Consider the following 14,794-nt stretch of genomic DNA (forward strand, 5'->3'; position numbering starts at 1 on the left):
GTAGATTGATATACTCTGTAAACTTATTCTAACAATGATGCTGTTTTGAAATTACTTTGTTCTTCATCGAATTATATGCAGATGTTTATTCTAAAATATGTATGTGTGTATACTCCTGACATTGATCACATACATTCTTCATTTTAGAGTATATAATCCCATTTTTATAAAATGGTGGTGGTGATGGTAGAAGAGGGAATTCCTAAATTCTGTATTTCTTTCTTTCTTTTTTTTGAAGGTCATGTTCCTCAAACAATCTATATTTCTTTTTGAAGTTCATATGTTGATAATGCTTGTATATGATTAAGAAAACTTTGGAAAGGGTACACATTAGATTAAGTTGTTGTAACAAGGAGACCCCAAAATACAGTGGCTTAAATAAGGTAGTTTCTTTTTTCTTTCATCTAACATTCCAGAGGCCAGAAGGTAAGGATTGGCAAGACTGCTTTGCTCTCAACAGAGCCACCAGGGATCTCTAGGCTAGGCTAGTGGATTAGCTCTGCCATTCTCAGTGGGTCTGCTCTATTTGTTGCCAATTCCCAGTCAGTGGGCAAGGGGCATGAAGTCCCAGTCAAGATTCTCTGCTTTTAAGAAGATGACCTGGAGATTGCACATATTTCTTCTGTTCACATCCTCTCACCTGAACTTAATCACACAGCCAACTTGACTGTATACGATCCTGAAAAAAGTAATCTTCAGGTTGGTTAAATGTGCCTAGTCAAAACTCTAGGGATTCAACTACTGGAAAGAAAAGAGCGAGAATGAATATTGTATGAATGAATATTGAGTAATAATGAATATTGAATAATTGTGAATGAGTGATCTCTGCCATAAATACAATGTGTGGGAGTGGCAGTGTGTGTATACACACATCTGATGTGGGTGTAGTTTCTAAGGGGAGACCTAGGCCTAAAAGGAGTAGAAAAAAATGCACTAAAGTGGATGTGTGATAAGATTGCTTATGTAAATTTAAACATGTTATTGAATAAAACAAGAACCCTCGTTTTAAATTTAAAATTAATTTATTAAAACCAGAGAGCAGCAACTTAGAAAATAAACCACATTTATTAAACATCTGCTTTAATAGCCCAACTGTCTTCCAAATCATCTCTGATGATTTAGCCCATCAATAGCAATCTGATGTATAGAATACAGTGTGTATACAAAGTACTCTAATTTAGATTCTCTTCCAGTTCAAATTAGTAAAGCTTCAATCTGTTTGTTATACCTTAGGAGAAAGTTCTTTATGCAGTAACTTCTTTTTTGATTTTTCTAGTTATTACTTTATAACAATAATATTGAGCCATTTATTAACATTAAATATCAAAACATTGGGCTTTATCAAGCAAAACTTAGTTTTCTTGAGGATGGTGGCAAATTTAAATTTTAGAATCATTAAATGTTGATTATCATTAAATGCTTCCTTAGTAACATTTTATTTTATTCCGATTGTAGGCTGTCATATTATTTAATCCTGTTAAAATACTTTATTTAGCTGCAGGCAATTTAATGTAATCATTTTGAATTTTTAGAATTTTAGAACCGTTAGAACCAGGAGGGATCTAGAGGTTTATCCAGTACACCTCTTCATTTTACAGACAAAGAAGCTCAGGTCCATAGGAAGTTATTACTTTACCAACTTCTTAAAGCTAGTTATTGTAAGATTGAGGACTGTAACCTAGATCTGCTTGCTATACACAACTGATTTTCTAACCCTTTTTAATTGTAGTCTAATTGAAAGACAGAATGTGCTCAATATTTGCATGTTCAAAGGTCTTCGTTATTGAGAAAATCTGCCAGAGCCTATAATGGACAAATGTGTTTAGGAAGGAGCCAGAGTGAAGATTCTTATGAGAGAGTCTTCCTGATATGTGGTTGGAAATTATCCAATCTCTTATTATTCTGTCTCTTTCATCTTTCTTCTCCCACAACCTCCACCCTCCCTTCCACCCCCGAGTGCAGATGGGAAGGCTGTAAAGTGGCCCATTATACTACACCAAAATAGGGAGATAGGGTCAAACTGGAGTATGTTAATTGTATTTTGTAACTTCCTAAGCTGGTTCTGATATTCCAGCACAGTCACTGGAAACCAAAGGAACTAAAAGCAGTAGATTTTTTAAGAAGCATCCAAGACTCCACCAAAGTCGGCAGTAATATGAAGTTACAAAATTCTCTTTCTGTTAGTCTTCCAACCTACACCTGCAGTCTACCTTTCATGTTTTCTATTCTTAAAGTATCCTATTTTTTTCTTTCCTTCATCCTTTTTCAAGCATTGTTTACTTAGTAATTTTTTTGCAAAGGATCATAAAATGTAAAGTGAATATGCTCATAAGACATTCTTTTAGTAATTCTCTGAAACATCACTGTTCTTATCTTTATTTTTTAAAGAGCAGAATTTGCTGAAGTTGTTAAAAATGTTTTACTGAAATCACATCTTGGAAAGAAAAGACTGAAAGTTAACTGTTAATGTTATTTTTATTATATATCCTCTGTTTGATTTTATAGGTTTTATAGGTGAAGAAGAGATGGACTGTGGACTAAGATAGAGAGGACAATAAGTGATGATGATACTTATTCCTGTAGCCATGAATCATTATGTAGCCACAGTTGGGTGTGCAGGGTTTGCTGGCAACAGCCTTTCAAAGAGTATCTTCTGACTATTTGATATATTGTAATAGAGTTGTTAACGTTAGCAAAACCATTTATTCTGATAAACACCTTTAAAATTGCTCACTTTTTTTTTTTTTTTTTTTTGCACACTAGCCTTTATAACTTTAAAAATTGTAATTGTTTAGTAAGGATGGGGGTCGGGTGGTCATATGGGAGTTGAAAGAAGGAAGATACGTGAGAATATTGGATTTTATCTAGGGACTTTTTAGGCTCTTGAGATGTGGACAGTTTTTCATTTTGACCTATGGAAATGATAAATAATTTTTTATTGTGAAGTCCTTGTACTTCTGGGAAAAGTCTATTTTAATGTTGAATTTAGTTTCGCTAGTATTTAAGATTTTTGTATTTATGTTTTCATGAGATTGGTCTGCGTGTTTTTTTACTGAGATTTTGGTAATTAGATTTATGATCTAGTTTCCTGTAGTTTATTTTTCTTCTGCTTCTCTATCTTTCTTCCTTATCCTTCTCTATAATTATTAAGCACCTACTAAGTACAAAGGATTTTATACTTGTTCATTACTGTAACATTATGGTCTTTTTTAAGAGACATCTTTTTTTTCTTTTCAGGTTTTTATTTTTGGCAGCTGACTGGTAAGGGGATACAAACCCTTGACCGTGGTGTTATAACACAGTGTTCTAACCAGTTGAGCTAACCAGCCAACCAGGAGACATAATCTTATAAATCTAATTTTGCTATTTGAGCAAATTTTTTTCAGCTAATGATTGTACTCTGGGTTCTTAACTAAGAAACACTTTAGGCAGTTTCTTCTGTGGTTCTTAGTTTGATGTAGATCTCTGCTTAATTAATGTATTCTTATACACTCCTGTTCCTTTGAAGCAGGATTTTCTTTTTCTAAAAATTCTTATTTTGTGCATTAAAACTTCTACAAGTATTGCAGGTATTACAAACAGCTGACCATAATTTGCCTAGTTTCAAAAAGTTGGTGAAATGATACTTGCTTATGTTCTGCTGCTATCAAAGTTCAGGTACTTTTACATCTTGTATGTGTAATAACATAGTTTACAGTTATTTATAGCATGTAATTATGACTGTTAGTAGTATCACCAGCTTCATCCTTAAACTTCCCCACACTAATAGATGCACTATAGTTTTTACAGTAATGGAAGATAATGATTGCATCCTTCTATATTGCAAAAGTGATCTGAAAAAAATTATAACTAGGTAACCAAATGGTGACTTAATTTTAACCATTCATTTGCACTTTTATCCCCCTTCTTTCTAGGGATCCCACCCTTAGTCACCTCATTAGCATAAACTCAGGTATGATCAGACTGGGCTCATTATGAATAACAAAATACTTCTATCACTTGGAAAGTTCCAAGGGTTTTAGGAGCTCTATGACAGGAATGGGGGATAAAGACCAAATGTGTTTCGTATTATACCACAGCATATAAAAAAGTAAATGCTTAGAGTGGAAAGAAACCATTTGCCTAATATTGAGTGCCTGTTACTAAAAAGATTTCCTTAGGGAGGAGGTTAAGAGAAAATGATCTGAAAGACTTCGACTTATGCTCAAATTTGTGAGGTTTCCATGTTGGTTTAGAGTAGAACAGGGGTTGGTAAACTGTGTTCCTCCGACCAGATCCTTTCTACTGCTTGTTTTTGTGAGGCCAGAGGGAATGGTTTTATATTTTTAAACGATGGAAAAACTAATCAAAAGAAGAATAATATTTTGTGATATGAGAAAAATAAATTCAGATTTCAGTGTCCGTACATAAAGTTTTATTGGAACACAGCCACACTCATTCATTTATGTATTGTGTGTGACTGCCTTTGCATTTAAACAGCAGAGTTGATAATCGCAACAGTCTTTATGTCTTATAAAGTGTAAAATATTTACTATTTAGACCTTCACAAAAAATGTTTACTTATCTCGTTAGAGCCTCTTTTATTTTGAGTGTTACATTTTTCAATGGGGCTTTTACTTTCTAAGATGGCAGTGGTATGGAAGAGTTAATATATTTTCATGTCACAATTAAGTACACAGAATATTCTTGATCTTCTCAGACTTTACATGCATATATGTTTTAGTCTTTTTTTTTTAACCTATAGGCTTAAATTCTCTGAAGCCGTTTAAAATCTACATTTATTTAAATAGACTGTTTTGGCTGCAAAATGGATGTAATTTTTCTTTCTGAATTGCTTTGCTTATAGTTGATCATGGACTTTTATTTTTAAATTGTATATAAAGTATGTGTATATTAAAGTATGTGTGTAGAGTATATTTATAGGTGCAACTTAAAGATTAATAAGACCAGCACACATATACTGTTATTTTCTACATTGGAGGCATAGCCTTTGAGATGGTTAAATAGGTTTGCATTGCTGTATGGATTTAAAGCTATTTTTCCTACATAATTCTTTGTTTTTTGGGAGGGGAGTGATAGACTTATGTGTTTCATAATCGTAATTGATCTCGTATAGTGTATCAATGGCCCTTTATGTTTATAGAATATTTTATTATTTAAAAAACATTCTGGGCCGAGCCCGTGGCACACTCGGGAGAGTGCGGTGCTGCGAGCGCAGCGACGCTCCCGCCACGAGTTCGGATCCTATATAGGAATGGCCGGTGCACTCACTGGCTGAGTGCTGGTCACGAAAAAGACAAAAAAAAACCCAAAAAACATTCTGACACATACATTTTCTTTGAGACTTTTTCAGAAACATTAGTTCAGTTAACATTTTCTCTTGAAAATAAGATTGAATTAGTTGTACATGGAACAGAGGATTCTTGACTGTTCTATTTTGGTTTTATAGTGTAAAAGGTTATCATTCTAGATTTTACTGAGTCACAGTAGAAGTGAGGCACACATGGAGGATAGGGAGGAGCAAAAATTAAAACACCGTTTTTCTCTTTTTTTTAAAGAAGAACCAATAGGTATTATTTCAATGTTTTAGGCCCCTTAAAAATCTTTATTATTAATAATTTAATTTTATCCTAGATGGCTGTATGGTAGTGTATCTAGAAATCAAATATATAATACTGACAATTCCAGGAAATATTCATATGTAAGCTTGATTCTCGTACTTTTGTTGGAAAAAAAGATTTAAAAAATTTTTACATTTCAAAAATTACTGTTTAACCAGACACTTATCTCTTGTATTTAATGAATCCCATCTCACTGTACCCTTACTCCATGCCCCTTTTCATGTCCCACCTAGCCAAAAAAGTCAAAAGGGTGGGCTTCCATATGAATCAGTGCTTGCAATGAAGTGAAACCACAGGAAGTGGTGGCAGTATGTTTTTGAATGAAATTAGAGATCGATGAACTGGCAGTGATCTCTTGGTGGAAGAGGAGCATTTGATTGGCAGCCTGCCATCTGGGATCAGAATTTAGGAGGTGGTAGAATCTAAGTGACTGGGTAACACTTAGTTTTGGCTAAAGAAGTGGTTGCACTTAACCATACTAATAAATATGATTTTTAAAAAAATACTGAGAGGTTGAGACTGGTCCTTGCACTTTAGTATTTCTCCTTGGATTAATTTTTTCTGTCTTATCCATTTCTACTAGTATACTGTAAATTGATGTGCAGAAGTATTTCTGGAAGGACTAATTTATGAGTCCAGACTGACTAGGAGCTTGTTGTACCTGGGTGCATTTGTTTCAAACAGGTGTCTGGACCAGTCCTTATAAACTTTAAAATAGACATACCCTTCCATCAGGCACTTTTGCTCAAATAGAACTGTTTTCACCCCCTGAATTGAAAATACATTGATATAGGCTACTCTTTTTCGTGACAACCTGCACAAGTGTGGTAGAGAAATAATTAGCATACCAATTAGTCTGTGCTTTGATTTTGTGCAGATTTGATTTTATCTCATTAATAGCACTTTCATCAGGCTTAGCCTTTAATTTCTTAAACTCCTAGCCTCCTTCTGATAGAGCATTTAAGTTAATAGGAAACATGTTGATGCTGATTCTCTAATTATATTCACAACTTTTTAAATCTCATCAATCACTCTATTTGTCTCTTTGTCAATTGTACTTTTTAACTAATTTAATATAGTTTTTAATTATAAAAGTAAATATTCATTTCTAAAAATTAGAAGTTAGAGGAAAATAAAAGGAAGAAAACAAAATATCCTAGTGTTACTACTCAGTGACACTGCTGTTTTCATATATTTTCTTTGAATCACTCTTATGCCTCTTGCCCCCCATACACAGTTGTAAGAGTCTATAATTTGCTGTACATGTCTATACTACAGTGTTGAACAAAATAGGCACAGTCTTTGCACTCAAAGGATTCAAAGTTTAATAATATCCTTAAAGGTATTTTTAAAAATTAATTTCCTATTGTAGAAGAAACGCATAGGCTTTTTGCAAAAAAAAAAAAAAAAAAACCACATAGGCTCACGTTTCCATTCCTCCTATTCCTGTCCTTATTTTCCTATAAGTAACCAGTGTTATCAGTTTGTCATTTTTTTCTATGATTTGAATATATAATTATATATGTATATAGAGAAAATATATGGTTTTTTAATGTAAACACTTTTATATATATAGTACCTGCAATTAACTGTTTTCATTCCATGCATTTATATGTACAGATCTATCTTAGTCTTTTAAATTGCTTTATTTTCCTTATAACACAAAACTCATGGGTTTGGATCCCCTTACCAGCCAACCACTAAATAAATAAATAAATTGCTTTATTTTATTGATATACTGTGATTTAGCCATTTCGTATTAATGGTCTTTTAGAGGTCCAATTTTCTGCTATTCAGACAGTATTGCGGTTGTTTCTCTAAGGCAGATATAAGGAAGTAGAATTAGATCATTGAGGGTTATGTGGTTATCCTTGAAATTTTGCTATTCATATTGTTCTCAAAGTTGGACCTTAGTGCAGTTTATCTTATATCACTCCCCTCCCAACCACCATGCTATTTTCTAGTCTTTTATTCTTTTTAAAATCTAACAAATAAGAAATTGTTATTTTATATAGAAATATGTGATTCAGTTTACTTATGTTTTTACCATATTCTTTCCTCACCATCCCTTCTTTAATTTCTGATTGTCCTTCTGGAATCATGTTCCTTCTTCCTGAAGAACATCTTCAGATGTTCCATTAGTAAGGGCTGCTTACTGGTAAACTGTCTCAATTTTTGTTTGTTTTAATTTTTAATTTGGCCTCATTCTTTTAGAAATTATTTTTTGCGTTTTATCATGATACTTCTAAAGACATAAAAGTAGACCAAATAATATAATAAAAACCCATAGATAGATATTTCTATCTCTCAGTTTCCATAGTTATTGACATTTTGTTATTCTAGGTTCATCTTGTTCCCTTTCTGTGCCTCCCTTCCTGCTGGAATATCATAGCATGAAGTCTGTAAATACTTCAGAATGTACAAAGGCACTTCCAAAAGTTTACTGAAATGTTCATATTATATTTTAATTCTATTTTTCCATGAACTTTTTGAAGTACCCTTGTATCTCCTAGAGAAGCTTTAAACACACACACACACACACACACACACACACACTCAAAATACTATCATACCTAACTAAATTAACACTAATTCCTTAATATTATCTAATACCTAGTCTGTGTCAAAATCTCCTTGATTATCTCAAAAATGTCTTTTTATGATTTTACTCTCATTCTTCAGGTTGTTTCCTAGGAGCTCAGAGGTAGATTGACAGTAATTTTCTCTCAGTACCTTGAAGCTGTATCATTGCCTTCTGGCTTCAGTTCATGCTGTTGCTAAGTCTGCTGTTTTTCTAAGTCATTCTTTGGGTGAAAGGTTTCTTATGGCTGCTTTTAGGAATCTCATTGCCTTTAAGTGTTCTGCAATTTTACTATTTTGTGTTCGGGTGTGGTTTTGTTGATCCCACTTGGGTATGTTGTACTTTCTGGATCTGGGGATTACTTTTAACCAATTTTGGGAAATTTACAGCTATTATCTTTTTCTTTTAAAACTAAGAAATAAACATCCAAAAACATATAAAACATAGTATATATAAAACATGTACATCCAGGGTTTAATCCCTGTACTGGCCAGTGGCCAAAAGATAAGTAATAAAATAAAATATGTACAGTTTGATTATAAAGCAGACCTGTTTGTGACCTCTTCCCAGGTCAAAAGTAGAAGACATCAACTGCCTCATACACTCCTTGCCATTTATAACCCTCTGATCTTTCCTTGGAGAGACAGTCTCTGTCCTGACTTTGATCACTTCATGTGCATCCCTAAAATAATAGGTTTTTCTTTGCCTGTTGAAATTTATATGACCAGCAAAGTATTCTTTGTCTTGCTTTTTTTTTGCTCTACATCATGTTTGTGAGATGCCTCTCTGTTGTTATGTAGCTGTAGTTCTTAATTTTCTTACAACCATTATTATTATTATTATTTTTAAAGATGACTGGTAAGGGGATCTTAACCCTTGGCTTGGTGTTGTCAGCACCATGCTCAACCAGTGAGCTAACCGGCTATCCCTATATAGAATCTGAACCCGTGGCATTGGTATTATCAGCACTGCACTCTCCCAAGTGAGCCACGGGCCGGCCCCTTTACAGCCATTATTTATTAAAATATTTTTTCTTCTCTTTTCTCTCTCTCCTGTCCTTATATAGTACTCCCATAACATGTACGTCAGGGTGCTTAATGATGTTCCATGTTTCTCTGAGGCTCTGTTTTTTTTTTCATTTTTTTCTTTCTGTTCTTTGGATTGCATGATCTTTATCAATCTGTCTTCGCATTTGCCAATTCTTTCTTTTGCCAGTTCAAAGGTACTTTTGAGCCCCTCTCGTGAATTTTTTGTCACTGTCCTTTCCAACTCCAAACTTTCCATTTAGTTCTTTTTAGTAATGTTTATTGATGTCTATTTGAAGAGTGTCAGCATACCTTCCTTTATTTGTTTAATTATGGTTTCCTTTAGTTCTTTGAACATACTTATAAACAGCTCCTTTAGTCGTTGTTAAATCCAATATCTGGTTGCTCTACAGGCAGTGTCTTTTGCCTGCATTTTTTCTGGTATATGGGTTATAATTTCCTGTTTCTTTGCACAGCTTGTAACTTTTTGTTGGAAACTGAATGTTTTATTTAATATTGTAGCAACTCTGGGTACTGATCTCCCATCAGCACTGCTCCCACCACCCCACCCCACACCACCCCTTTCCCAGGGCTTGTATTGTTGTTTGCTTATTTTAGTGATGGTGTAGATCGCTTTAGTGAAATCTATTTCCTTCTTGGAGCGCTAAGCCTCTCGTGTTGCTCTTTGGGGGCACAGACTCAGGCATGTCTATATGTACCATGGGATGACAGTGTTTGGCAGGGTTCTCTTCGGCTGTTTCTTTCCCTAACCACACCCAGTTTTTAATCTCCACCAATTTCTGGCTGACTGCCGTGTTATTTTCAACAATACCCTAGGACATAAATTGATTCTCAGCCAGATCCAAACAAATCTTGAAGTCAGTGCTTGAGATTTGTTTCGACTCCAGGAGGGCTCATCCCAGTTGTCTTATTCCCTAGTTCTTACCTGCAAACTAGCTGGCCTGTAGTTTAGCCTGTAATCCTGAATCTCTTCCCCAATTGCATTTCACTTCAACCTTCTTGACTTTGAGATTGTCCTTAGGCTTGAACTTCATACTCTTGCAAATGAAGTCAGTTTTTTTTGGAAGAGATTCAGAGCTTCCTCTGGGGGCATGTTATGTTAAGTGAGATGATTTATATGCTGCTTTTTTTGGTTTACATTTTACAAGTAAAATACAAATATTTTACTAAGTAAAATAGCAAAGTGATGGAGTGGTAGAAAGCAGTCCCACATAGTTAATTGTTCTGTATAACTCCAGTTTGACTTTTTGTGAGAGAGACATTTTAGGTCTTAGGTAAATATTTTTCTAAAACATTAATAAGTTTTCCTGCCTTTCTAGAGGTAATACAGACAGCCCTGAGTTCTGTGTATATGAATATTCATGGTAAATGTGTATCAGTACTTTGGTACTTAATTTAAAAAGGGGAAGAAGTATTGGTGCTGATATTTAAACAGTCACTTACCTTGCTTTTTCACTTAGCAACCTGCTCATAGCTACTGTTAAGTCTGTTTTTTGTCTTTGTGTAGTTTATGTAAGTAACATGCTTTGTGAAATACATGCCTAATACAGAGACAACTTCAAGTGCTGTTTCCTGTAACAATTCTTTCCTTCTTTTACTCATTTATCAAATATGTGAGTGCTTACTATTAACTAGCAGCCATGTTGTAACTGCTTGGTATACATTCAGATATGTGATGCACCAAATAACTTCTCTGCTCTCCTGAAGTTTCCATTCTAGTGAGAGTAGAGTAATTATTAATTAAACAAGAATTTCATAATTATAAAACATTGATTAAGTAAAATATAATGTGTGTGGTATTGTATTTATAAGTTTTAAAAATTTATAGTTTATAGTTCTCCGTATATATTGAATTGAATAGACAGTTTCTGAGGCAGCATACATAGATCTACCTTATGACTGTATCATAATTTACTTAATGATTTCCCTATTGATGGACCGTATGTTGTTTATAATTTTCTATTCTTAAAAGCAGTGCTACAGCAGAACATAGCAAAATACTTGGTGTACATGCCTGAGTATTTATGTAGAATAGATTATTAGGTGGTATAATGGAGTGGTTAAGAGCATAGATTCTGGGGCTAAGACTTCCTGGAAATAATCTAGGCTGCACCACTTAATAGCTATGTAATTTAAGCCAAGGTAATGTGCTCCCATTTCCTCTTTAGTGAAGAGGAACTAGATCAGTGATAATCTCTACTTTCGGGGAAACTAACTTCTTTGACAGACTGAGGGGGGTAAAATTCTACCTCACTCTTGACTAACTAAAGATTTCAATCATCTTTTCATATATTTTAATCACTTATAATTCTTTTATGAACTACTTATCATATTCTCTTCCCATTTTTTCTTTTATTTGCCTTTTTCTTACTGCTTTGTAAGATTTCTTTATGTATTCTGGACATTAGCTCATCATTATGTATAGTGGATATATTCTTTACTCCGTTGCTTGCCTTTAATTTTATATTTTCTTGTTTTCACGTTGTTAAGTTGACTGTATCCTTTTATGACTTCTGAAATTTTGTTTTTCTTAGGAAGGCGTATTAGTCCATTTTTATGTTGCTATAACAGAACACCTAAGATTAGGCAGCTTACAAAGAAAAGAGGTTTATTTGATTCATGATTCTGTGATAGCTGCTTCTGATGTGGTTCTCAGGCTGCTTTTACTCATGGTGGGCAGCAAGTGGTGCAAGAAGATCACGTGCTGAGAGGAAGCAAGAGAGGGAGGGGAGGTGCCAGGCTTCTTTCAATAACCAGCCCTCACAGGAATTAATAGAGAACTCACTCACTAACCCCTCTCCCTCAAGGCATTAATCTGTTCATGAGAGATCACCCCCATGACCCAAACACTTCCCAACACTGCCAGAATGGTGATCAGATTTCATGATGAGCTTTGGGGAGGGACAAACATATCCAAACTATGTCAGAAGGCTTTCTGTATCCGAAGGTTTGTTTGGTTTTTTTTTTAATGATATTTTTTTCTTCCAACAACTTCAATAGTTTATTTCAATGTATATAGCTCTTTATTCAGATCATTTGGGATTTATTTTGATTGCACTGAGTTAGATATATAATATTTTTTCTTCAAATGGATAGTTCAGTGGTTCATCCTTTTCCTATTGATTTGTAATATAACTTTTGTCAAATATTAAAATCTCATATATTCATGGGTCTGTTTCTAGATTATTTAATTTCTTTGCTCTTTTATCTATTCTTGTACTAATATGAAATTATTTAAATTATTGTAGCTGTGTAGTGCAGTTCAGTATTTGATAGAGCACATACCTATGTTTTTTCCCCAGAAGCTTCAAAGTAATACTCGTGCATTTATGTAAACTTTAGAATCAGTTTGTTAAATTATGTGAAAAAATACCATGATGGTGATTGCATCAAGTTCAAGATTAGTTTGCAGGCTATCAGTTTTTAATCTAAAATAGTGATTTCAACCTAATTTTTTAATCAGTGACTTTGGCCTAAGTTGTTACCTGAAATTTTTCAACTGTCCATAATCTAAAAAGATATATTATTTAATTTTCGAAAAAGTATTTGTGATATGAAGGGCTGTTTGTTTTCTTCCCCATTCTTGTTCCTTACAGGCTTTTTGTAGCATTACCATAGGAATACTTTTATTGAATATAAATTTCTCAGAAGTTTTCATTGCCATATTATTATATAATTAATTGTAAACAGGTTGTATGGCATATTACTGTTTTGTTTTGGGTTTTTTTTTTTTTTAAACTGTAGCCTGTGTGTGGCAAGAGTTTGATGTTGACATGTAACCATAGACTATTGAAGTCTTTTTCATTTGGTCTGTTTTATAAATAGTGACACATTTATAGTACTATAATAGTCCTCATATATTACTAGCTTTCAGTATTACTAGTTCAAAGATGAGACAGTTTAGAGTGTATTTTAAGGCTGAAGATGCTTCTTTATCTTATTTATTCTCCTAAAATATATTATGATTATAATGCTATAGGAAGGAAAGGAAGTTCTTTTATATTTCTGTTGAATCCACAAAATTAATGCCAGACCTTTTATCTTGATATGTAAAAATTTTCAGAAATCCATTCTAAAATACATTCTAAGATGATAATAGCAAAAGTTGTTCCATCAATATTTTTGAGATTTTTTGATAATGTGATTCTTGATTGTTGAATATACCAATTTTTTCACTAGTAGTAAACATTTTTTGTGTCTTCTTACGCAGGTCTTCAAAATTCTACCTTTTAGCTCCAAGTGCTGAACTTCCTTCTCCCTTAAATTATTATAAATTTTTGCTGCTGTTTAATAAACGTGAAGATGTCTCGCAGTCCTGATGCGAAGGAAGACCCTGTGGAATGCCCTCTTTGCATGGAGCCCTTGGAGATAGATGATATCAACTTTTTCCCTTGCACCTGTGGCTACCAGATTTGCCGATTTTGTTGGCATCGAATTCGCACTGATGAAAATGGGCTTTGTCCTGCATGTAGAAAGGTAAATACTTCAGAATAACTTTACAGTTATTTGTTTTAACTGTATAGCTTTTTTTTACGATAGTTTTAACTGTACAGTTTTTTCCCCCATAAGTATGAGTAAGTAGATTTAAAGGAATTTACAAACCTTGGGTGAAATTATGTGTAGCATACATAATGAGGTACATCATGAGGTACAATGAAAACATTGCACTCCCAAGTCAGGGTCAAGTCTTAGTTTTGTTGTTAACTAGCTATATGACCTTTGTAAAATCACATAACCTTTCTGGTTGGCCTTTCCGTTTTTTCTTTTCTTTTTTGGTGGCTGGCCATTACAGGGATCTGAGCCTTTCACCTTGGTGTTATAACACCATGCTCTTACCTGGGCTAACCAGCCAGCCCTCTCTTTTTTTTTTTTTTTTTTTTTTTAATCTAAGGTGATGGACATGGTCAGTGGTGCTTGCGGTTTGAGAATATTAGGAGTAGAGAGGTAATGGATTTGGATAGGATGGTGTACAGCTGGGAAAACACATTCTGTATTACATATGGGGGGAAATTCCGTATAATTTTCTAGTACAAAATGGAAGAGAAGATATTTACTAAAAGGGGTTAAATTGACAAAGAAATCCTTGTTCAGAGGATAATAACTGTTCATTTGTTGAGCCCTTACAATATTTCTAGGCTTATATTGCTATCACCATTTTATACTTGAGGAAACGGGGGTTTGGAGAACTCATGTAACTTGTCCAGAGTCATCAACTTGTGAGTGGTATGTTTGGAATTAAAATATGTCTTTTGAGTTCAAAGTCTTTGTTTTAAACTATTGTATTATTGAAAAGCCCCTTCTAACTCTGTAAATCTATATTTAATATTCTCTGGGTTTTGTTGTTTTGATGAGCATCTGCAACACAGTTACAGGGTAGTGAATGAACTGTTACGGTAGGTAAGACTGCTGCATTTCTGTTTTGAAGGACTTTGGGACCTTAGGAATTAATGCAAATATCTGACACTTTATTATAGAATTTGCCTTCTCTTTAATGTCTGTATGGTTTAAATTTTCTTTTCCGGTTACCTATTTCAAAGAGCTCTTAT

At 33.8% G+C, this 14,794-nt stretch overlaps 1 protein-coding gene across 8 annotated transcripts in view; it reads left to right on the top strand.

The window, feature by feature from the left end:
• CNOT4 (CCR4-NOT transcription complex subunit 4) overlaps positions 1-14,794 on the top strand; it is a 122,869-nt gene that overhangs the window by 30,430 nt on the left and 77,645 nt on the right. For all 8 annotated transcript variants that reach the window (XM_063101351.1, XM_063101350.1, XM_063101355.1 and 5 more), the window contains one exon: positions 13,459-13,724. In XM_063101351.1, coding sequence (XP_062957421.1) covers positions 13,551-13,724 — 174 coding nt within the window. In that variant the 5' untranslated portion in view covers positions 13,459-13,550. The remainder of the gene's footprint in view (positions 1-13,458; positions 13,725-14,794) is intronic.

Source organism: Cynocephalus volans, chromosome 6 (assembly GCF_027409185.1).
Source record: "Cynocephalus volans isolate mCynVol1 chromosome 6, mCynVol1.pri, whole genome shotgun sequence".
NCBI lineage: Eukaryota > Metazoa > Chordata > Mammalia > Dermoptera > Cynocephalidae > Cynocephalus > Cynocephalus volans.